The sequence below is a fragment of the Mastigoproctus giganteus genome, chromosome 10 (genome assembly GCF_048544385.1).
Source record: "Mastigoproctus giganteus isolate SK-2022 chromosome 10, ASM4854438v1, whole genome shotgun sequence".
In the NCBI taxonomy this organism is placed as follows: Eukaryota; Metazoa; Arthropoda; class Arachnida; order Uropygi; family Thelyphonidae; genus Mastigoproctus; species Mastigoproctus giganteus.
The window spans coordinates 84,024,082-84,050,755 of NC_143584.1; the positions used below are offsets into that span (position 1 = coordinate 84,024,082).

The window sequence follows — 26,674 nt, forward strand, 5'->3', positions numbered from 1 at the left end:
TGCTGTTTCCCATGTGTAGTACTTTACATTTGTCAATGTTAAACTTCATTTGCCACCTCTCAGCCCATCTGCTCAACCTTTCCAGATCCTGTTGCAGCAGCATAGTGTCAGTAGTGTCCTAGACAACCCTGCCAACCTTTGTATTGTCTGCAAACTTGGACATTAAGCTTGATATATACCATCATCAATATCATTTATAAATACAGAAAACAATAATGGACCCAACACTGAGCCCTGAGGGACTCCACTAATAACATTAGTCCACGATGAGCAGTGTCCATTGATTACCACTCTCTGTCTTCTCCCCCTCAACCACCCCTTTATCCATTGCCGCAATTTGCCTCCAATGTCACACTGCTCCAATTTGTGTAGCAGTCTTCCATGTGCAACAGTATCAAAAGCCTTTCTATGATCCAAGTATATAATATCAAAGCTATTCCCTGCATCCAGTTCTTTTGTGACTGCATCATAGTATCCAATCAAATTGGTCAGGCAAGACTTCCCCTTAACAAAACCATGCTGTGTCCTAGCTATAACTGAAGTCTTGTCTAAATTTTGCTGGAACAGAAGTTAAGCTCACAGGTCTATAATTACTTGTGTCAGCCTTTGATCCTCCTTTGTGAATTGGGGTCACATTTGCACATTTCCAGTCTATGGGTACCTCCCCTGAGTCCAAGGAAGCTCTCATAATTATGGCTAAGGGTTTGCTTACTTCCTTTGCTGCCTCCTTTAATATAACTGGATAGATCCCATCCACCCCGGGTGCCTTTCTTGTGTTTATCTTCAACAGTTTCTCCTCCACTTTACTCCCAGTTATTTCAAGATTCTGTAGCTTACTGCTAGAGTTGAAAACACCTCTGGCATTCCCCTCGCTGAATAACTCCTCATGTGTGAATGTCGATGCAAAATATTCATTTAGTTTGTTAGCTACCTGAGCAGGATCATCAACAGTTGACCCATCAATATCAAGTGGACCAATCTGATTCATCCCCTTCCTCCTAGAGTTTACATAAGTAAAGAACTCTTTGCTGTTTTTCTTTGCATCCCTTGCCAAAGATTTCTCGTAATCTGCCTTCGCCTGCCTAACCTCCTTTGTAACTTGGTTGCATATCAACTTGTATCTATCATAGGCTTCTGTGTCATGTGTTAATTTGTATGTATCCCATGCATTTTTCTTCTCTGCCATATGCCTCATTAGTTCATCTGACATCCATTTTGGCCAAAACCTTGAAAAATATTTCTTAGTTGGTATGTAAAGCCTAGTAGCTTCCAAGATAAGTTCTTTGAATGCTTCCCATTTTGAATTTGCTGTTGGTAACATCATCAGTTGGTCCCACTGTATAGAATTTAAATACTGTCTCAGTCCATCGTAGTCGCCTTTACGGAAGCAATAACCCTTCCCTTTACCCCTAATGGTAGTTACCTCTTTGAGTAAATCCCACTTCAGCACACTGTGATCACTGCCACCTAATGGTTCATTTATCTGCAGATTCTTAATGCATGAAGAATCACTGCTGATAATCAAATCAAGAGTATTACTCCCTCTAGTTGCCTCCCGAACATGCTGATGTAGAAAACAATCATCCAATAAATCCACAAAAGCCCTGCTAGTGTGTGAGTGACCAGCCCCCAAATTCCAGTCAATATCTGGGAAATTAAAATCTCCCATTATAAGACTCTCTGATTTACTGGCCCACTCTATTTCCCTGTACAGTTTCTTATTATACTCATCAGAGTCATTAGGCCTATAGCACACTCCTACTCTCAATTTTGATCTCCCAATGCTTATGTCACACCAAACTGACTCCACACTGCACTGTCCAGCGATGTCGACTGGCTTCACTTCCTTGGTTTTTATGTGTTTCTTAACTAATAGCATAACCGACATAGTGTTTCTTAACTAATAGCACAAACGTCAGTCTGCTGACGAGGCTACTAGTGACGGTCGTGTTCAAAGCCGCTAAGTGGATTTTTCTTATTTATTGATTTAAAATTACTGTTTTTCTAAAACTTTTGATTTAAATTTAGTAGTATAACATTATTTTGTGATTTTCTGATTAATTTGGTGTATTTATTTTTTACTCGGCCTCGTAATTGCATAAAAGTATCGGTAAGGGTTTCCACGTGTTCGTAACTACCGTTCGTAACTACCGCTACCGTTGTAACTTTCCCGCCTTTGTGATACTATAGTTAAAAACCGTACTAGATAGCGTTAGTTTAACTTCGTTAGCAGTTAAATTGTACGTTTAAATAAATACATATAACGACTTAGATTACAAACGTAATATAATTAATTATATTTAACATAATTAATAACATAACATAATTAATTAATAAATTAATAGAATCATGACTCAGACCAGAGCAGCAAAGCAAAAGGCTCAAGCTAATGGAAGTGCTGTGGCTCAGAGCAGAACTGAGGGGGGCAGTTGTCCTCTGACTCACAGCCTTATAAAATGCACTGTTTGCTTGATGTTTGCAGAGCAATCGGGTACGGGACATGATACTGCCAAGGGGGATGTCTTTGTGTGTGCGCGATGCAAGGAGTGTATCGATATCAGATCGATACAAGGAGTGATGCAATGCAATGCGCGATGCAAGGAGTGATGCAATGCAATGCGCGATGCAAGGAGTGTATCGATATCAGATCGATACAAGGAGTGATGCAATGCAATGCGCGATGCAAGGAGTGTATCGATATCAGTGTATCGATATCGACACTCTGATTGTAAATCAGAGTGTCTTATAATGGGAGATTTTAATTTCCCAGATATTGACTGGAATTTGGGGGCTGGTTACTCACACACTAGCAGGACTTTTGTGGATTTATTGGATGATTGTTTTCTACATCAGCATGTTCGGGAGGCAACTAGAGGGAGTAATACTCTTGATTTGATTATCAGCAGTGATTCTTCATGCATTAAGAATCTGCAGATAAATGAACCACTAGGTGGCAGTGATCACAGTGTGCTGAAGTGGGATTTACTCAAAGAGGTAACTACCATTAGGGGTAAAGGGAAGGGTTATTGCTTCCGTAAAGGCGACTACGATGGACTGAGACAGTATTTAAATTCTATACAGTGGGACCAACTGATGATGTTACCAACAGCAAATTCAAAATAGGAAGCATTCAAAGAACTTATCTTGGAAGCTACTAGGCTTTACATACCAACTAAGAAATATTGTTCAAGGTTTAGGCCAAAATGGATGTCAGATGAACTAATGAGGCATATGGCAGAGAAGAAAAATGCATGGGATACATACAAATTAACACATGACACAGAAGCCTATGATAGATACAAGTTGATATGCAACCAAGTTACAAAGGAGGTTAGGCAGGCGAAGGCAGATTACGAGAAATCCTTGGCAAGGGATGCAAAGAAAAACAGCAAAGAGTTCTTTACTTATGTAAACGCTAGAAGGAAGGGGATGAATCAGATTGGTCCACTTGATATTGATGGGTCAAGTGTTGATGATCCTGCTCAGGTAGCTAACAAACTAAATGAATATTTTGCATCGACATTCACACATGAGGAGTTATTCAGCGAGGGGAATGCCAGAGGTGTATTCAACTCTAGCAGTAAGCTACAGAATCTTGAAATAACTGGGAGTAAAGTGGAGGAGAAACTGTTGAAGATAAACACAAGAAAGGCACCCGGGGTGGATGGGATCTATCCAGTTATATTAAAGGAGGCAGCAAAGGAAGTAAGCAAACCTTTAGCCATAATTATGAGAGCTTCCTTGGACTCAGGGGAGGTATCCATAGACTGGAAATGTGCAAATGTGACCCCAATTCACAAAGGAGGATCAAAGGCTGACACAAGTAATTATAGACCTGTGAGCTTAACTTCTGTTCCAGGAAAATTAATGGAGGCACTGGTTAAAGAAGCACTGCAGGATCATTTAGACAAGACTTCAGTTATAGCTCAGACACAGCATGGTTTTGTTAAGGGGAAGTCTTGCCTGACCAACTTGATTGGATACTATGATGCAGTCACAAAAGAACTGGATGCAGGGAATAACTTTGATATTATATACTTGGATCTTAGAAAGGCTTTTGATACTGTTGCACATGGAAGACTGCTACACAAATTGGAGCAGTGTGACATTGGAGGCAAATTGCTGCTATGGATAAAGGGGTGGTTGAGAGGGAGAAGACAGAGAGTGGTAATCAATGGACACTGCTCATCGTGGACTGATGTTATTAGTGGAGTCCCTCAGGGCTCAGTGTTGGGTCCATTATTGTTTTCTGTATTTATAAATGATATTGATGATGGTATATCGGGCTTAATGTCCAAGTTTGCAGACGATACAAAGGTTGGCAGGGTTGTCAAGGACACTACTGACACTATGCTGCTGCAACAGGATCTGGAAAGGCTGAGCAGATGGGCTGAGAGGTGGCAAATGAAGTTTAATATTGATAAATGTAAAGTACTACACATGGGAAACAGCAACCCCAGAGCAACGTATCAACTCTGTGGTACTACACTGACAGGGGTAGAGAATGAAAGGGACTTGGGGGTGGTTGTGCAGGCAGATATGAAGTTCTCTGAGCAGTGCAGACAGGCTCCAAGAGTAGCTCATGGAGTATTGTCAATGATATACAGGAATTTTTCCAGCAGGGATAAGGAGGTGATTATTCCATAAGGCGATGGTCAGGCCACACCTAGAGTACTGTATACAGGTCTGGAGGCCTCATTTCAAAAAGGATGTGCAGCTGCTGGAACGAGTACAGAGAAGGGCAACAAGATTAGTGAATGGAACAAAGGGGTGCTCTTACGAAGAAAAGCTTAAGTTTTGCAAATTACAATGTCTGGAGACTAGGCACCAGCGAGGTGATCTGATAGAGGTGTATAAAGCCTTGAATGGTTTAAGCATGCTCAATGCTGATATGATTCTTCCTCTAGCTCAGAAAAATCACCTGAGAGGGCATAAATTCAAATTGAGGAAAGACAGATGTAGGATAGACGTGCTGAAATTTGCCTTTAGCCAGCGGGTGGTTGGTTGGTGGAACAGACTTCCATCCCTTGTCGTGGAAGTTGATAGCCTAAATAAGTTTAAGGCTCAGCTGGACAGGTATTTTGAACGAACAGAGGGGTGAAGTGGAAGTGGGTTTTTTTTTTTGGCTGATGCTGCATAAGCTTGCTTTCTTGCATCAAATGCCTCCCTCCCCCCTTCCTATCCTGTCTATCCTTTCTGTAGACGTTGTACTCCCCAAATTCCAGTTCTGCATCCCTTATATATGTGTGACACCACGTCTCTGATATCCCAACAATATCTGCCTTTGATGTTTTGGGCAATACCTCAAATTCATCAAATTTATTTACTAAATTCCTAGCATTGGTGTACACGCAAGTATACCTGCACCTGTTTCTATTCTTAGCTACCCTAACACAACCCATGTGTTTACTTGTACCGCAATGGCTCCCAGCAGTCTCTGAAATATCATGCATCTTGTTTTTCAGGCTTTTGCTTTTTCTAATAGAAGCAGTGCAAGAATCTCTTTCACCTTTGCCAGTGGCTACTGTCAATCTATTGGTCTTTGTCTCCCCCCAAGCTAGCAGTTTTCCGACCCACCTAACACTGCCTCGATAGCATCAGCAAATATTCTTGCACCCTTTCTATTTAAGTGTATCCCATCCCTGTAGAAGCAATCTCTCCTGTTAACAAGTACAGTCCAGGCTGAAAAAAATTCTACCCCTTGAGCCTTGCACAATCTTTCCAGGGCTGAATTGATCGACAAGGCTCTCATCATATACTCCCTCCTATCGTGTCTGGGCAGAATTGCAGACACTTTCAAATTCAACCCTAATTCTCGGCTTTTGTTCAACAGTGACCTGTACTTGTAAAGTAATTCTGCCGGTCTCCTACTCTTAATATCATTAGTGCCAACGTGTACAACTAATCACCTTTTGTGCCCTTAAAAGATGATATTCGCTCTACAACGTCATCAACCCTTGCCCCTAGCAGACATACCCTGGTCCTGTTCCACCTATCCTTTTTACAAAGCATGTTCCCCGTTTCCCTGACAATAGAGTCACCAACAACTACTAGTTCCTTCGGGTTGGCGCCTCCGTAGCCAGGTGGGAAGGAGCAGCAGTGCGTAGCACACGCTTCTTGATTAGACTGCGGTTCGAGCCCGTCACCACCAAATACGGAGGATGCGGAAAGGTCAAGGAATGACCACCGCATATTCTGGAGCAATATGGCCTTAGTTGCTAATGCTCCTAAAAACCAACCAAACAAACAACAACAAACAGTTCCTTCGGGACCAGCACATTCTGCCTTGGGTGTTGCCTCTGTGTCACGTGATGCCCAAGTGCAAGCTCTGCCGTTGATGTGGGCAGCTGAGAGCTTGATGGGCCCCTCAATTTAGTTTCTTCGAGGGCATCCACCCTGTCCTTCAAGCTCTCATATAGGCCCACAAGAACGCTGAGTTGTTGCCTGATATTGATACACTCCTTGCATCGCGCACATACAAAGACATCCGCCATGGCAGTATCATGTCCCGTACCCGATTGCTCTGCAAACATCAAGCAAACAGTGCATTTTATAAGGCTGTGAGTCAGAGGACAACTGCCCCCCCTCAGTTCTGCTCTGAGCCACAGCACTTCCATTAGCTTGAGCCTTTTGCTTTGCTGCTCTGGTCTGAGTCATGATTCTATTAATATATTAATTAATTATAATTAATTATGTTATGTTATTATGTTAAATATAATTAATTATATTTGTAATCTAAGTCATTATATGTATTTATTTAAAAGTACAATTTATCTGCTAGCGAAGTTCAACTAACTCTATCTAGTACGGTATATAACTATCGTATCACAAAGGCGGGAAAGTTACGAACGGTAAATCTACGGACACTTAAGTATTAATTAACTTTCAAATCGCGCTGTCTCAATTCAGAATAAACTAATGATCCTTACTAGGTCTATAAGCTACTTACAGAAATAATTCGATGTAAAAAATATTCACTCAAGCGGCTAAACATTGCTAAAGAACTTCTCGTTCAGTGGAGTTGCAAACACGTGGATACCCTTACCGATACTTTTATGCAATTACAAGGCCGAGTAAAGAATAAATACACCAAATTAATCAGAAAATCACAAAATACTGTTATACTACTAAATTTAAATCAAAAGTTTTAGAAAAACAATAATTTCAAATCAGTAAATAAGTAAAATCGACAGCAGCTTTGAACACGACCGTCTCCTAGTAGCCTCGTCAGTGTCCCCGAAAGCAGTGGGGCAGGCCCATGCCCACCAGAGGTAGAGAAGCGGGGAGTGGCAGGGGGGAGCAGGAAACTGTGTCCCCCCTGCCTGGGGATTGGGAATTAAAGGTGAATAGGACTAGGGAGTCCTATTCAGACTGCCACATGGCATAATGCAAGTAGTTCCTGCATTTATGTCCAGTCCTGGCTTTTTGTCACTTGGTTTGTTTGCATGTACTCATCTTCGTTGGTTAGTTCCTATGGCTGTGTCTGACCAGGTTCCTTGTCACTTTGCTATTTTCTTGATCTTTCTAGGGTCCTGTTGATCCATTTATGGCCTCACTTTGGTCGGGGTTGTCTTCTTCCACGCTCACTTTGATTTCCTCTTACTCTTTGCAGTCTTGTGGGGTGGTCGGTTTTCTTCGAGCATGTAATTTACTTTCATTCATTGTGGATGGCAATTTCTGTTCTTCTTCGGTCGAAGACTTCTTGTGTCTGAATATTGGCTGAAAGCCGCGTAGTTGTCTTCTGTGTCCAAGAGATGGTGTTCTTTATTTTTTGGTATGTACTGTATTTTAGTTATTAGCAGGCTTCTGTGTTCCTCATAGCACTCACAGTTGTGCATTATATGATGCCATGTTTCAGGCTCACCACAGGTGCAAGTTAGCTCCTCCGTTATACCCAGCATGTTCAGTTTTGCCTTGAATGGGCCATGGCCTGTTAGTAAGTACGTTGCATTTAACCCCGGGTTAAACCAGGGGGGGGGGGGCTTTTGGATACATCTTGGCAACCAGTGGTATGAATCTCTTCGTCACTTCGCCTTTGTTTGATGCTGTCCAATCTGTCCTGCCCCAGCTGTAGCAGGTGAGCCACGATTCTATGATTTTCTGCTTTGCGGTTGTTGTTTGGTTCTAGGGTGAGTCCATAGATGGTAGTGGGTGTTCCCTTAGATAGGTGGTACATGAGCCCGCAGCGAGTCACCTCCAGGTCGAGTGGGAGGACTCTTGTCAAGACCTGGAGGGTGTGCGTGCTCACTGTTCTGCATGCACGAGAGATGATGAGCATAATGCTACGCTGGATTGTGTCCAGGTGTCTTTTATTTACTACTGTTCCTGCTTTTTTGTACCATATCAGGGATCCATAGGTAATGGCTGGGATGAAAATTGCTTTGTAATACAGGGACAGGGTTTTTCTGTTTAATCCCCAGTCCCTGCGTGAGACTCTTGCTATTAATGATGTGTAATTCCTTAGTTTTTCTTTCAGGTGGATGATGTGAGGGGTGAAGGATAAATTACTGTCGATTGTAATTCCTAAGTATCGTATTTGTTTTGCAAGTGTGATGGTTGCTCCTGCTATCTTTATTTGCGGTGGTCTGTGGATGTCAAGCACTCCTTTCAATAGAACAGAGTTCGTCTTTGTTGGTGAGATCTTCAAAATGTGTAGCTTTGCCCAATCCTGTAACACCTGTATTGCCTGGTTTGCATGAGTCTGCAGGCCCGAAAAGACCAAACCCTCCAGCAATGAGAGCACAACAATACAAATGGCCCTCAGTCCCCAGCAGCTTTCACTCTCCCTCTTACGGCAGCGAGAGGATCAGAGTGGAAGCAGAGGGTGCTAAGAATCTCTGGGTACGACCAGGCTGCCATGCACGGAAATTGAACTTGGCCTGTTATAACGTACGATCACTCATCGGTGAAGACAGGATGTTAGAGCTGGAAAAGGAATTAGAAAATGTGAATTGGAATATCATCGGTTTGGCTGAAACAAGAAGAAGAAATGAATCACTTATAAGTTTATCAAGTGGAAATCTGCTGTACACCAATGGAAACAGTGAAAGGAGTGAAGGTGGAGTTGGGTTTCTGGTCCATAAAGATATAAAAAACAACATTTTGGAATTCAAAAGTACATCACCAAGGGTGTCAAGACTAATACTCAAGATTTCTAAGAGGTACAAGCTAAAGATTATAATGATTTATGCACCAACATCGAGCCATGATGATGAAGAGGTTGAAGAAATGTACACTGAAATTGAGAGTCTTCTAGATGAGCAGAAAACCCACTACACTATTATTATGGGGGACTTCAATGCTAAGGTTGGAAAAAGGCAAAACAGTGCAGAAAGAGGAACTATAGGAAATTTTGGAATTGGTGAAAGAAATAAAAGAGGTGAAAGACTTGTGGAATTTGCAGAATCTCAAGGAATGTCAGTAATGAACACTTTTTTCAAGAAAAGGGTGAACAGAAAGTGGACATGGAAGAGTCCAAATGGATTAACAACTAATGAAATTGACTTCATCCTCACTAACAGAAGATATATTGTGAATGATGTTACCGTCCTGAATAAGGTAAATGTTGGAAGTGATCACAGAATGGTAAGATGTACACTTGATATAGATGTAGGAAAGGAAAGGAAAAAACTGACTCGAGTAAATAATACAAAGGTCTTTGAAATAACAGAGGAGGAGAAAAAGCAGTATGTACTGGAACTTAAGAACAAGTTTGAGCTTTTGCAGACTGCTCAGGACCAAGATATCGACGAGGAATATTACAACTTTCTGAAAGTGATAAAGCCCAAGAAACCTATAGGGAAACAGAAATCCAAAGAAGAAAAAATTAGTCAAGAAACACTTGTCATGATGAACCAAAGACGACAAATGAAGAGCAAGAAAAACACTGACAGGGAGAAAATTGAGTATACTGAATTATGCAAAGCCATCAGAAAGAGACTCAGAGAGGACATAAGAAGATTTAACACAAGAAAAGTAGAACAAGCATTAAGGGAAAACAAAGGATTTAAATCAGCAGCCATGAGCAGTAATACAGGAAGACAAAAGATACTGAAAATGAAGAATAGCGATGGTGTACTTATAAACAGCAGAGAAGGCATAATTCAAATAGCAGAAGACTACTATAGAGAATTATACAAGGAGCGAGGGAATGATACCAGCAGTGGGGAAGATGGATTGCAAAGTAGCAACACATACGACATACCCGATATTCTTCCCGATGAGGTAGAACATGCATTGAAGAAAATGAAGAATCGGAAAGCCCCGGGGGAAGATGAAGTTACTGTAGAGTTGTTAAAATTGGGAGGAAGAGACATAACACAAAAACTGGCAAGGCTCTTCACAAAGTGCATTAGAAAAGGTGTGATGCCTAAGCAGTGGAATAATGCAATCATAGTTTTGTTGCATAAGAAAGGAGATAAATCAGAAATTGGAAATTATAGACCAATTAGCTTGTTATCCCATATCTACAAGTTGTTCACAAGGGTCATTACTAACAGATTAGAAAGAATACTTGATGAGAATCAACCGAAAGAGCAAGCTGGCTTTAGGACAGGATTCTCAACTATGGATCACCTTCACGTAATATCACAGCTAATGGAGAAAGCAAATGAATATAAAACACCATTATGCCTGGCATTTGTGGATTATGAAAAGGCATTTGACTCCATACAGCATAAGGCAATGTTTCGGGCACTGGAAAGACAAGGCATAGATACTCCATATATTATGATTTTGAAGAAAATATATGAGAGTGCTACATCCTTTATTAGACTAGACAAAGACAGCAGGAAATTTAAAATCGAGAAAGGAGTTCGACAAGGAGACACAATATCTCCGAAGCTGTTTACTGCTGCCCTTGAGGAAGCTTTCAGAAGATTAGACTGGTCGCAGAAAGGAGTCAACGTGAACGGAGAGTACCTAAACCATTTACGATTTGCAGATGACATTGTGGTCATAAGCCACGATCCCAAAGAATTAGAGGAAAATCTTAATCAGTTATGCACAGTTAGTAAGGATTTTGGACTAAAGATGAATATGGCTAAAACAAAAGTAATGATGAACAAGTATGCCACGGAAAGGGAAATAATGATTGAAGGAGCAGTAATTGAAAAGGTGGAGTCATATACTTATCTGGGACAAGTTATTAGCTGTAATAATGATAAATGGCTGGAAGTCAAGAGAAGAATAAATTTTGGATGGATAGCATTCAGGAAATATAGTCACATACTGAAGAGCAATATCCCAGTTTGTCTGAAACGTAAAATAATGAATCAATGTATACTCCCCACCATGACTTATGGAAGTGAAACTTGGGCACTCACCAAAAGAATGGAAGAGAAGCTAAGAACTACACAGCGAAGAATGGAACGAATTATATTGGGAATCAGACTGTTAGATAAGAAGAGAAACACATGGATTAGGCAGCAAACTCATGTAAAGGACATTCTTATCAAAACTAAAGAACTAAAATGGTCTTGGGCAGGACACATAGCTCGAAGACATGATGACAGATGGACTAAGAAAATAACAGAATGGTACCCAAGAGGAGCTAGAAGAAAACCTGGAAGACAAAGGCGGAGATGGATAGATGAAATTCATGAGTTTTTGAGTAGTAAATGGATGGCCAGTGCTCAAAACAGAAGGAACTGGAAAGTTGCTGGAGAGGCCTTCATCCTGCAGTGGATTGAAAATGGCTGATGATGATGATGATGATGATGCAGGCCCGATCTGGAGTCCACCTCCACCATCAGGACCAAATCGTCAGCAAAGGCCTGGCAGCTCACTTCGCCCAAGTCCTGAGCCAGGAAGTCGTCAAAGACAATGTTCCACATGAGTGGCCCCAAGACCGAGCCCTGGGGGCAGCCCCTGCAGACCCATCGAGCCACTTTTCGAAAAGGTGTTACCACCTCAATTCTTCGGTCAGTTAGGTAATCCTTTATACACTTGTAGAGATTTGTTGGGAGCGCTGCCTCCCGGAGCCGGCCGAGGACGCTCGGCCACCACAGGGTGTTGAACACCCCTGCGAAGTCCAATGCAGTGACTAGAAAGTACTTCCTGTCGCATTGGGTTGCTTTGAATATAAGGTTTTGGACTGCTTCTATGGTTGATAATCCCGGTTTGAATCCATATTATTTTGGTGATTCTAGGTTTGCAGCTTTGTAGTGGTTCATAATTCTTTTATGCAACAGCCTTTCATATAGTTTACTCAGGGTAGTCAGTAAAGCTATCGGTCGGTAGGAATCTGGTTGTTCCAATGGCTTGTTAGGGTTCTTCAGGATGAGTTTCAGATTTGCGGTTTTCCAGGAGGTCGGAAATTTCCCCGCTTGCAGGCAGCAGTTTAGAAGTTTGAGCAGGAGGCCAGGTATGTGTTCCACAGCCTTTTTGATCAGCTACGGCTCCAGGAGGTCCGGTCCCGGGCATTTCCTATTTCGCATCTGTGCCGCAGCATTTTGTAGCTCCTCCATGGTGAAGGGCGGCTCCATTTGTTGCGATGCGTATGCCTCGTTCGCTTGGGAGATTTCTTCTTGCTTGTCACTGAGGTTGTCTGGGGTAGTGCAGTGTGACCCTGCTCTATCTAGTAGAGCTTTCACTACACTATTCTTATGCTGCCCAGCTTGTGCTGAACTATAATGGGTGTACTGGCTTCTGCACATAGGTTTTTTTAAACACTGAAGTTTTAAGCCTAGGCCTATCCTAGAGACCAGTACGTCCAATAATGGAAAGGTACCTCCTGTCTCCACCTCTGAGGTAAATTGTATAAATTGGGAGAAGCTATTAAGCCAATGGAGTGCATCATCCTCTTTCCCCTTCTGGACCACGGTGAAGGTATCATCAACATACTTTTCCATTTCTTTATGGGAAACTGACATCCACTAAAAACCCTATCCTCTAACTCCTCCATGGCCAAATTGGCCACGGTGGCACTAATGGGAGCTCCCATGGCTGTACCGTTATGTACAAACAGGTTCACGGTACAGCCATGGGATCTCCCATTAGTGCCACCGTGGCCAATTTGGCCATGGAGGAGTTAGAGGAGTTAGTTTCCACATTTTTTTTTAAGTTTGCACCTGCCTACAAAAGCTTACGTAAAGTCGAATTTCTGTAAGTTGAGTATTACGTAAGCCGGGGTGTGTATGTCAGCACACCCCTACCCAATACACTAAAAATAAACATTTAAAAATAAACCAGAGTTCTATATATGTGTGTGTATATATGTATTTATATATATATATATGTATGCATACATAAATATGTATGAATAGATATATTAAATAAAATATGCATAGATGGCGGCAAAAATTACACAAAGTGCCAGTAATTACAAGGGTGAGGATAGTAGAAAAAGAAGTATAGTAGATATCTAAAAGTTATCTGTATAAGATATATATATATATATATATATATATATATATAAATAAACAAACAAACACACACACACACACACACACACACACGTGTGTGTGTGTGTGTGTGTGTGTGTGTGTGTGTGTGTGTGTGTGTGTTTATATGTACAGTAATACCCCGACTTACGCTACCCCGACTTACGCGAACTCGGAGTTACGCGGTTCTTGATTTTTTCGTTTGGCAACGCTGCCGCCCACTATCTTCAAGATCGTTTTTCATATGTTATCGATATACGGTGCGACGGCGGAGAATGAGAGCGAAAGATGAACAAAATTCAACTTTGCTGATTTTATGTTTTTTATATCAGTGAAGGGAAAAACACATTTCACCATAATAACGTAAAAACCAACACAATTCCAGCTATCGGTATAATCGCAAATGCAATTAGATCGAGTTTACTACCAGTTTATAACAGATTTCACTAGCAGAAACGCAACTGGATTTTTATTGTTTTATGGTAGTAACCCCTAGAAATGTGGGGTGTTAATAGTGTATCTCTGCCTTTATGGTGTTGTTTATTCAGTTGCTACATGCGCGCAGCTTTGTTTATGCGTATCAAGCATGCCTCCTCGTTTTGTAATTGTGCTTTATTCCCTAAAAATTAGTAAAATACTTAATTAAAAGGTGTGAAAAGGAAGCGTCCTGGTGAAGACACTGCAGATTCAGAGAGAAAAAGAAAAGCAATTATCGATAAACAGAGGCGGACTGGGTCAAAAATTCTTACCCGGGAAAATTTGTAGTGGCCTCATACTATGGTTTATGGCCAAAATCACACTGGCCCCGTTAAGGCTTATGGCCAGTCCGCCTCTGTCGATAGAGAAAAAATATGAAATTGTGAAACGCTTTGAGCGAAATGAAAGACCATGTGATATTGCACGTGCTACAGGCCTAAATGAAGCAATGGCGAAAAGCACATGACAATTGCAAACTTGACAGGTTGAAAATTGAAAAGGGCTCAATTGTAAAGGGCTTAAAAATTTTAGAAAACATAGACTCCAACGAAGAACGCGTTATAGCTACAAAGCAAGGAATAAAAAAAATTATTAGCTTGCTACTAAGAAATTCTGCGTGAAAAAAAGAAGGCGCTGTGTCTTCAGACGAATTTGTTAGATTTTATGAAGCCATCGACATCGAAATAACTTTTTAACGTAAGTCATTTGTTTTTTTAATACATATTTTGTATTAATATGTATACAGAACTGCAATTTTATTAATATTTTTCTTCTAAACTAGTGTTTTTGTTAGTACTTGGTCCCAATTGAGCAAAATTTATATGTATTTATATGCAAAGTTGTACCCCGACTTACGCGAATTCGACTTACGCGATTTTCGTCGGACCCACCTATCGCGTAACTTCGGGGTATTACTGTATATATTTTAATACATGGCTTTAACAAAATTATTAAAATCATGAAAAAAAATGTTATAATTGTAGTAAAAATAGATATTTAAATTTGTTCAGGCAATATGTGCCCTTCGAGAAATGTTTCGGGTGGCAGAGATGGAGCACTGTGCACAAAACTATTTTGATCAGATATTTTCCACATTACTTCTTGCTACAGGAACATATATAGGAACACAGCTACCTCTGACTCCAATAACTGATGGTAAAAAAGGGACTGCTGTTAGCCTTAAGAACCCTTTGGAATGTAAGGTACCTAAACCACCTCCTGTTAGGTAAGCAAATAAAAAAATAAAGTTCTTAAATGCATCATAATGTCCTTTTTTTGAAAAACTTGTATAAATAGTAATGAAGTTTAAATATTAACATAACAGCAGTGTGTTCTTTAATGGTATGAATAATGTATAATGAGATGTGCTCTGTATTGCCATGGATAGTGTGTAGTATAAATGTTGGGTATTCCGTAATGGCAAAGCCTAGTGAATTCTCTGCAAAATTTAATGTCTGAAAGAAGGAAATTGCCCTGTTGTTGTTGTTGTTGTTATGGAGGCTTAATGGCACATAAGCTGCTAAGGCTATAATGTGCCTCTGCCCTGTTGTACTGATACTCTTTTATCCTCCCGGTTTGGTTGTATAGTTCGATAATTTTTTCAAAGGTCTTTTCAGCTACTTTGAAATTATTTTAATTGGCTGAATTCGATATTCTCAAGTGGATCAATCTGGAAGTTGGATTTAATTATAGTTATGCCATCTGAAATTTACTGTAATTTAAATATCACATTTTTGGGGAAATTCTGCCAATGAATTATAACATTATTACAAAAATTTCCAACTGCTGAAACAAATTAATTTTGAAATTGTGGTGATATTTATCTTATCTTATCTTATCTTATTTTCCTTCATGGATTAGACGATCTGCCTCTTCTGATCTCGAAGAGGTCTGCCCATCTTTTCTTCGGTCTTCCTCTGTCTCTTTTCCTTTTGCTCTGTATGTATAAGCTAATTTAGGGAAACTATTATCTTCCATTCTTTCTACATATTCTTTCCATCTTTGTCTATATTCTATAATTTTTCCATTAATTGAGTAAATCTTTAATTCCTTTCTAATATTTACATTTGGTATTTTATCTAATTTTGTACATCCTTTAACATATCTTAAAATTTTCATTTCTGCAGCTTGTATTCTATTAATGTCTTTTTGTTTCTGTATCCATATTTAAGAACCATAAAGAAGTGTTGGTATTGCCATTACTTTGTAAATTTTCAATTGTGTTTCTTTCCTTGTTTTCTTAGCCAGAGTTCTTTTTATTGTTCCACATATATTTTGAAATTTTGCCAATTTCTGGTTCATATCTTTTTTGACATCATATGTTATATCACATCCTAGATATTTAAAATATTTTACTTGTTCTAATATTTTATTGTCTATAACTATTTTTGTTTTCACCATATTTTTTCCCTTTAAAAGCCATTGTTCTAGTTTTTATCTGCAAATAACAATGTATTAATCCTATTCTTTGTATTTAAATATAAGTGGTGATATTTAAATTATAGTAAATTTCAGATGGCATAACTATAATTAAATCGAACTTCCAGATTGATCCACTTGAGAATATCGAATTCACCCAATTAAAATAATTTCAAAGTAGCTGAAATGTCCTTTGAAAAAATTCAAAGGTCTTAAATTACTTGATAAACTTTCTTAATAGCATACCAAATATTATCAACTCCAAGCAAATTAATTCTCAGTGGTTATTGTATGCTTTGCTTCAGTGGAGTTAAATATTTGATTATCTGGGAAACGATTTGCAGATATATTAGTTGCTGCTTGTAAAAAACTTAATACATTTTTTTTTTTTTTTTTTTTTGTTATTTGTCATATACCTGATGCCATTTTTGCTTTCTTATTGAAAATTACAGTGAACTACTGTACACTTAGTTGCCACTTGTTTAGGCTGATTACTTAATAGTAATAGTATCTGACACATAGTGCAAGGAAGAGATAGGCTTTTCATGTACAGTCGGTCCTCGTTTAACACGTGTTTACATTACACGAATTCGATCATACACGATTTATAAATAGGGGAACGTTATCTTACATAACACGAACCGAATTCACTTATGCACGATTCGCCTTTGTGTTTACAAGAAATGGCAGTCGAACGCGGAATCACCCCAACCGAACGCAACACGATTCTGAAAATGTATTTATTTCAGAATCTGAAGAAGATTCTGAAAATGTATTTATGTGTTTTATATCAGTGAAGGGGAAACAAATTTCACCATAATAACATAAAAACCAACACAATTCCAGCTATCGATATAATCGCAAATGCAATTAGATGGAGTTTACTACCAGTTTATAACAGATTCCACTAGCAGAAACGAAACTGGAAATTGTTTTTATTGTTTTATGGTAGTAACTCCCAGAAATGTGCTTTAGTAAAATGTCGGGTGTTAATAGTGTATCTCGGCCTTTACGGTGTTGTTTATTCAGTTGCTATACGCTCGCAGCTTTGTTTATGTGTATTTAAGCGTGCCTCCTCGTTTTGTAATTGCGCTTTATTCCCTAAAAATTAGTAAAATACTTAAGGTGTGAAAAGGAAGCGTCCTGGCGAAGACACTGCAGATTCAGAGAGAAAAAGAAAAGCAATATCGATAAACAGAGGCGGACTGGATCCAAAATTCTTACCGGGGAAAATTTATTGTGGCTTCATACTACGGTTTATGGCCAAAATCACACCGGCCTCTGGCCCACCGGGATTTCCCGGGTAAGGCTTATGGCCAGTCCGCCTCTGTCGATAGAGAAAAAATATGAAATTGTGAAACGCTTTGAGCGAAATGAAAGACCATGTGATATTGCACGTGCTACAGTCCTAAATGAGGCAACACCGAGAATTACAAAGAATGTGGAGAAAATAAAAACAACTTTCATAGCGGGAACAACTCAAAGTGTAATTAAAATCCATTAGATTAAGACAAGAATTGGAAGAAATGGAACGGCTGTCATCAGTTTGGATAGAAAATCAAACAAAAAACAAGTTTGCTTACGATAGAAGCAAAAGCATTAGCAATATTTTATTACGAATAGAATACGTATTTTATTCGTAAAAAATACTTTTTTAGTATTAAAAAATACTTTATTATAATATAGTAAATAATAAAAAATAAATTTTTTACTATTTATTATATTATAATAAAAAATATATATATTTATTACGTATTTTAATCATTATGTGTGTTCAATCTTGGGTGGTCAGCACCTAACCCCACTTTTCCCATAGGGCCTGTTGTTTATATTGCACGATTTTGCATTGCACGAGGGTTTCTAGGAATACAATTCATCATCATCAGCCATTTTCTATCCACTGCAGGATGAAGGCCTCTCCAGCAACTTTCCAGTTCCTTCTGTTTTGAGCACTGGCCATCCATTTACTACTCAAAAACTCATGAATTTCATCTATCCATCTCCGCCTTTGTCTTCCAGGTTTTCTTCTAGCTCCTCTTGGGTACCATTTTCTTAGTCCATCTGTCATCATGTCTTCGAGCTATGTGTCCTGCCCAACACTATTTTAGTTCTTTAGTTTTGATAAGAATGTCCTTTACTTGAGTTTGCTGCCTAATCCATGTGTTTCTCTTCTTATCTAACAGTCTGATTCCCCAATATAATTCGTTCCATTCTTCGCTGTGTAGTTTTTAGCTTCTCTTCCATTCTTTTGGTGAGTGCCCAAGTTTCACTTCCATAACTCATGGTGGGGAGTATACATTGATTCATTATTTTACGTTTCAGACAAACTGGGATATTGCTCTTCAGTATGTGACTATATTTCCTGAATGCTATCCATCCCAAAATTTATTCTTCTCTTGACTTCCAGCCATTTATCATTATTACAGCTAATAACTTGTCCCAGATAAGTATATGACTCCATCTTTTCAATTACTGCTCCTTCAATCGTTATTTCCCTTTCCGTGGCATACTTGTTCATCATTACTTTTGTTTTAGCCATATTCATCTTTAGTCCAAAATCCTTACTAACTGTGCATAACTGATTAAGATTTTCCTCTAATTCTTTGGGATCGTGGCTTACGAACACAATGTCATCTGCAAATCGTAAATGGTTTAGGTACTCTCCATTCACATTGACTCCTTTCTGCGACCAGTCTAATCTTCTGAAAGCTTCCTCAAGGGCAGCAGTAAACAGCTTCGGAGATATTGTGTCTCCTTGTCGAACTCCTTTCTCGATTTTAAATTTGCTATTGTCTTTGTCTAGGCTAATAAAGGATGTAGCACTCTCATATATTTTCTTCAAAATCATAATATATGGAGTATCTATGCCTTGTCTTTCCAGTGCCCGAAACATTGCCTTATGCTGTATGGAGTCAAATGCCTTTTCATAATCCACAAATGCCAGGCATAATGGTGTTTTATATTCATTTGCTTTCTCCATTAGCTGTGATATTACGTGAAGGTGATCCATAGTTGAGAATCCTGTCCTAAAACCAGCTTGCTCTTTCGGTTGATTCTCATCAAGTATTCTTTCTAATCTGTTAGTAATGACCCTTGTGAACAACTTGTAGATATGGGATAACAAGCTAATTGGTCTATAATTTCCAATTTCTGATTTATCTCCTTTCTTATGCAGCAAAACTATGATTGAATTATTCCACTGCTTAGGCATCACACCTTTTCTAATGCACTTTTTGAAGAGCCTTGCCAGTTTTTGTGTTATGTCTCTTCCTCCCAATTTTAACAACTCTACAGTAACTTCGTCTTCCCCCGGGGCTTTCCGATTCTTCATTTTCTTCAATGCATGTTCTACCTCATCAGGAAGAATATCGGGTATGTCGTATGTGTTGCTACTTTGTAATCCATCTTCCCCACTGCTGGTATCATTCCCTCGCTCCTTGTATAATTCTCTATAGTAGTCTTCTGCTATTTGAATTATGCCTTCTCTGCTGTTTATAAGTACACCATCGCTATTCTTCAGTTTCAGTATCATTTGTATTTCTGTATTACTGCTCATGGCTGCTGATTTAAATCCTTTGTTTTCCCTTAATGCTTGTTCTACTTTTCTTGTGTTAAATCTTCTTATGTCCTCTCTGAGTCTCTTTCTAATGGCTTTGCATAACTCAATATACTCAATTTTCTCCCTGTCAGTGTTTTTCTTGCTCTTCATTTGTCGTCTTTGGTTCATCATGACAAGTGTTTCTTGACTAATTTTTTCTTCTTTGGATTTCTGTTTCCCTATAGGTTTCTTGGGCTTTATCACTTTCAGAAAGTTGTAATATTCCTCATCGATATCTTGGTCCTGAGCAGTCTGCAGAAGCTCAAACTTGTTCTTAAGTTCCAGTACATACTGCTTTTTCTCCTCCTCTGCTATTTCAAAGACCTTTGTATTATTTACTCGAGTCAGTTTTTTCCTTTCCTTTCCTACATCTATATCAAGTGTACATCTTACCATTCTGTGATCACGTCCAACATTTACCTTATTCAGGACGGTAACATCATTCACAGTATATCTTCTGTTAGTGAGGATGAAGTTGATTTCATTAGTTGTTAATCCATTTGGACTCTTCCATGTCCACTTTCTGTTCACCCTTTTCTTGAAAAAAGTGTTCATTACTGACATTCCTTGAGATTCTGCAAATTCCACAAGTCTTTCACCTCTTTTAATTTCTTTCACCAATTCCAAAATTTCCTATAGTTCCTCTTTCTGCGCTGTTTTGCCTTTTTCCAACCTTAGCATTGAAGTCCCCCATAATAATAGTGTAGTGGGTTTTCTGCTCATCTAGAAGACTCAATTTCAGTGTACATTTCTTCAACCTCTTCATCATCATGGCTCGATGTTGGTGCATAAAGCATTATAATATTTAGCTTGTACCTCTTAGAAATCTTGAGTATTAGTCTTGACACCCTTGGTGATGTACTTTTGAATTCCAAAATGTTGTTTTTAAAATCTTTATGGAACAGAAACCCAACTCCACCTTCACTCCTTTCACTGTTTCCATTGGTGTACAACAGATTTCCACTTGATAAACTTATAAGTGATTCATTTCTTCTTCTTGTTTCAGCCAAACCGATGATATTCCAATTCACATTTTCTAATTCCTTTTCTAGCTCTAATATCCTGTCTTCACCGATGAGTGATCATACGTTATAACAGGCCAAGTTCAATTTCCGTGCATGGCAGCCTGGTCATACCCAGAGATTCTTAGCCCCTCTGCTTCCACTCTGATCCTCTCGCTGCCGTAAGAGGGAGAGTGAAAGCTGCTGGGGACTGAGGGCCATTTGTATTGTTGTGCTCTCATTGCTGGAGGGTTTGGTCTTTTCCTCTTCACGCTGACCAGGCGTCTTGAAGAGAACCACTCTACACGTTCGTTGCCACCTAAGTGACGTAACAGGGCTTACCATCGAGAAGGTGTGTATGAGTGGATTTTAGGGAGGAACACAATTATCATGCTATACGAGGACAGACTGTAGTAGTAGTAGTAGTAGTAGTAGTGTCATGTGATGCAAGAAAGCAAGTGTATGCGCTTATGCAGAATCAGCCAAAAAAAAAATTACAAAACGATCCTATCTAAATATTTGTCCAGTTCCTCCTTAAATTTATTTAACCTATCAACTTCCACAATGACATATGGAAGTTTGTTCCAGCAATTAACCACCCTCTGGCTAAAGGCAAATTTCCTCACATCTATTCTACATCTGTCTTTTCTTAATTTGAATTTATGCCCCCTAAGGTTCGTAATCTGAACAAGTGGAAGGATCCCATCAGAATTCAGTGTGCTCAACCCATTCAAGGCCTTATACAACTCAATCAGATCACCGCGCAGGTGCCTAGTCTCCAGCTACTGCAATTTGCAGAACTTAAGCCTCTCATGGTAAGAGGATCCCTTCATTTCCCTCACCAATCTTGTTGCCCTTCTTTGTACACTCTCAAGCAATTCTACATCCTTCCTAAAATGAGGCCTCCAGACCTGCACTCAGTACTCAAGGCATGGCCTGACCATTGCCTTATACAGAGGGACAATTACCTCCTTTTCCCTGCTAGCAAAATTCCTGTATATCATTGACAACACCCCATGACCTGCCCTGGCAGCCTGTCTGCATTTCTCAGAAAACTTCATATCTAACTGCACAATTACTCCCAGGTCTTTTTCGTTTTTTACCACCTTCAGTGTAGTACCACACAGTTGGCATGTTTCTCTGGGGTTACTTCTGCCCATATGCAGTACTTTGCATTTTTCAATATTAAACTTCAGTAGCCACTTCTCAGCCCACCTGTCCAAATTTTCAAGATCCTGTTGCAGTAACACACTGCCATTACTCTCATTAACAACCCTGCCAACCTTTGTATCATCTGTAAACTTCGATATTAAGCCTGATATACCTTCATCAATATCAGTGATAAATATACAAAACAACAGTGGACCCAACAACGAACCTTGTGTGCAGAGGTGTAGCTATGTTTTTGGCGCCGTTGGCAAATTCATGGCTACGCACCTTTTTTTGATAATTGGTAAAATCATAATAAATAATAAGTACAGTCGGACCTCTGTGTAACAAACTTCTTTATAGCGAATTTTTCTATTTAGAGATAAATGTTTTCTTTTTACAGAATTTTTTTAGAATTTTTTTATTTCTTTGTTTTACGGAAACGAAAATTTTCTTTGTTCGTAGAATGAAGAAAATTTTCCATATAACGACTGCATTACAAGACTTTCTGAGTATACATCGTTCGCACTCATGGCCTTCAAGCAAGCAATAGTGCTGTTGTTACTCCCGAATTAAAAGATAAAGAGATTACCATCTGCAACTCAGTGGAACCCGTAAACCCTATCCGACTGACTACCTGTCCTACATACCAAGAAGTCGAGCTGGTCAACTACTTTCTGTGTATCTAAAGCCAGTGGGCAGACCAAGGTGTATTAAACATTCGGACATTAGGCTGTGGTCAACCGTCTATTGTAAGCACCCTGTTAGAGACTTAGAAGAGAGTGGTTTTCCTTTATCCCGACAAGTGGTCATCTGTTGTTTCGTGGAAGTGAAACGGCACCGTTTCAAAGCTATTGGCCTATCATCGAGCCAATATGAGATACAGAGGAAATGATGCCTCCCACACTACTATCGTAGTTTTTTCTTAAGAGTTATCTATGGTGTATCCACACCGATATTATATAGATATAAAACTCTTACTCTTAACATATTATGTCTTGTTGCATTTTGTTATTTTAAATTATTTCACTTCGTACTTTTGTTGCTAACAAATTAATAAAGTCATTCTGAATTTCTGGAGATAAATAATTAGTGTGGTGTTTAATATGCGATTCCAGAGCATTTTTCATACCAACATCTAATTTTATCAAGTTTAAAAATACGCCACAATTTTTTCTTCGGTATTGATATTACTAGCATGTCCATGAAATGCCAAATTATTTTCAGCACAGAACAATATACATTTCAATATCATTTCAAATGGCTATATGATGCCATATCGAAATTTCGCTTCTTAGTGCTGCTTGTGCCCACCTTTTTGAAGACCCTTTTCTAATAATTTCCATTTTGTGAAATTGTTTGTGTGTTGTAATGAATTCTAATGAAAAAGAACGTTTGGATTTAGATGTTTCCAATCCTGAAAACCATCTGACCTGCAAAATGCAACATTACTTGTGCCAGACTTGCATACAGAAGATTCTTTATGGTTGGCCTTATTATAGTATATCCCCGTTTGTTTGTTTGTTATTTGGTTTTTAGGAGCATTAGCAACTAAGGCCATATTGCTCCGGGGATATGCAGTGGTCATTCTCTGACCTTTCCACATCCTCCGTATTCGGTGGTCACGGGCTCGAACCCCGGTCTAATCAAGATGCGTGTGCTACGCACTGCTGCTCCTGCCCACCTGGCTACGGAGGCACCCGCAAATTGCTGAAGAAAAGAATAAGAAACCTGAAATACATCCTACCTAGCAAGAAAAAAAATGGATGTTGAGGAGAAAGAAGTGCCTGAAAAAACAACTTTGGGAATCTTTTTGGAGGAGGAAATGGACACAGGCCAGCATCTGTACTTCCCGAAAAGAGATAAACCTAAGGCTGAGAAAAGTAAGCCCTCAGCACTTCTGAAGCCACCTGATGGACTCACCAAGCCAAAATAATGACTAAATTCCTCCATGGGGATGGTCCAGCCCATGGAGGAGTTACCATCCTTATTGGCAACCAGACCCCATTCCAACCTGTGCTGCTTTCCACTAATTTAGAAGCCGTAGCAATCTGCCTTAATGTAAGGTTTCTATTAAGTCTGTTTGATTTGTTTGCCATCTGGGGCTGATACCTCCCAGACAGACCTTGATATTTCATTGTACAGCTGCCAACCCCTGTTCATCTTCTCAGGAATTTCAATGGACATAACACCCTGTAGGGTAGTGCTGATATTGAAGGAAGGGGATATCATAGAGCATCTGCTCACCGACAGTAACCTCGCCCTTCTAAACATAAGAACTAACACCTTTTTCCACTAACACCTTTATCCGTACATTTTCTGCCATTGATCTTTTTATCTGCTCCCCTTCTCTTCTCTCTTCACTAACTTAGGAGGTGAAGGCGAACCTATATGCAAGTGATCACTTCCCATTGATAACCACCCTAATTAATGGGAGACTGTGTCTTTATTTTAAATTACTATGATGGAAGTTTGATCAGGCTGACTAGAAGAATTTCTACAGTCAGTCAGTCAATAGCCTGTCAGTGATACAGTGATGTATGTCATAGAAAATATTGTTCATGCAGGTGCAACTGCCATACCAAAAACATTTATCTGGTTTCCACCTTTTCCAAAACTGTGGTGGAATTCAGAATGCACAATAGTCAGTTGCGATACAGTGATGTATATCACAGAAAATATTGTTCGTGCAGGTGCAACTGCCATACCCAAAACATTTACCTGATTTCCACTTTTTCCACAACCGTGGTGGAATTCAGAATGCACAACATTCATTCACTTAACGGCACTTCGAATGAATGAATGCACAACATTCATTCATTCAAAGTGCCATTAAGTACCACCGCCCAAGCCTAGGCTTATATGTGGCATGGTGCTTAAAGTCACTTAAACTTGGCTGTTAAAACTCTAAACTTTCAATTTAACAATTCAACACAACCAAAATAACTCAAAATATAAACTACAAGAGCTCTTATGCCACTTGGCCCAAGCCAAGTGAGATAGATGTTAGGTATCCATCTTTGATATGCTCTCTTCTTTTAAACACAGCATGTATAAACTCTTTAAAATAACAAAATCTGTACTTCTCCACAAACATGGTCCATAATGCTTTGCTTAAGGTCACCCAATAATAATTCTAGTTGATTCCTAAGATCAACATACTGGCTGCAGTAAAACAGAATATGTTCTGATGTTTCCTGCTCTCCACAAGTGCAGTTCTGATCTCTCACCAGACCCAACTCACACAGTCATTTTGCGAGCCCATGCCCAATAAGAAGGAAGGCCGGATATACTCTGAACTGTTGCCAGACTTTCTTTCTTACTTCTATAATATTCACTTTAGGTAAAAACATATGTGACTCTTCCTTTTTCAGTCAGAACTGATGCCATACTTGCATCAATTCTGACAATATTCTCTTTTTCTCTTCTTTAACATCCTGTCTGGTATACAGCCTCTCCTCCTCCGGACATGAACTCACACCCAAGACAATCTTCTTTACATTATGCCTTGTATAATATATCAATGCAGATAAAACTATCTGCAGATCAGCAGGTAATCTAGTTAAAATCACCTGGAAAGCATCTGTAGACACTGTCCTGCACATTCTAGTGATAGATGGGAGGGCAAATCTTTGGGCCTGCAATATATGCTTCTTTTTCAATGAATTAGTCATCCCATAGCCAAGGCGTAGGTGATTATAGGTACAAATAAACAATCGTGTAGTAAATTTAATGCACGACCTTTGATACCCCAGTCAACTCTAAAACAGAAAATTATTTAAATTTAAAAATTATTTTTATTTTATTTAAAAAACAGAAAATTATTTAAAACAGAAAATATTTTTATTTTCTGTTTTAAAGATTTAGCATAAGGGATAAAATTCATTCGCTCTACTGTCACCACCCCAAGGTACTTAACAGATGTTACATATCGTATAGGCATTCCTTGGGTCCTCACAAGAGGGTGTCTACTCATACAGAATTGATCTTTCAATAGTAACTGCACTGTCTTTAGACCATTCCATCCAGATCCCACATAATTCTCACAGCCTGTTCTTCTAGGTGTGACTGAGCATTACAGTATATTAAGAAGAGGTCATCAGCATACGCCAGAACATCAATCCCAACATAGTTCCACATCTAAAACTCATCAGTGGTCATGCACCAGGCCACCCTCTTACATATCTTTCTATCTCTGTATATACAGTTCTTATAATTACTTTCCTTTTCTCAAAATACTGTCTAAAGACAGAAAACATGTTTGTTGAGCATTCTGTAACTCTTAGTCTAGACAGGATCCCCTCCCACCACAGCTTATCGAATGCACCTTGAAAATCGACAAACACATCCAGCTCATACTGCCCATTGTACTCTTGTATATACCTCACCATCTGGCATATGGCATCTTCTGTTGATTTCCCTTTCCTGTAACCAAATTGGTTACAAGAAGACAGCATTCTTTGCTCATATCTAATCATTATCCTACTTATACATAGGCATTCATATGTTTTAGCCATACCGATAGCAAGGCAATCAGACGGTATGCACCGGGCTCTTCTGGTGTCTTATCTAGACTTTTAACTATCAATCTCAATAGTGCAGCTCTTCAGACCAGGGGAAAGGAGCCCCTATCTAGACATTTATTATAC

The 26,674-nt window shown here is 39.2% G+C and overlaps 1 protein-coding gene across 4 annotated transcripts in view; it reads left to right on the plus strand.

Annotated features, from left to right (window-relative positions):
• Positions 1–26,674, plus strand: part of c11.1 (maestro heat like repeat family protein c11.1) — a 1,259,325-nt gene that overhangs the window by 845,137 nt on the left and 387,514 nt on the right. For all 4 annotated transcript variants that reach the window (XM_090383553.1, XM_090383554.1, XM_090383556.1 and 1 more), the window contains exon 29: positions 14,870–15,084. In XM_090383553.1, coding sequence (XP_090239679.1) covers positions 14,870–15,084 — 215 coding nt within the window. The remainder of the gene's footprint in view (positions 1–14,869; positions 15,085–26,674) is intronic.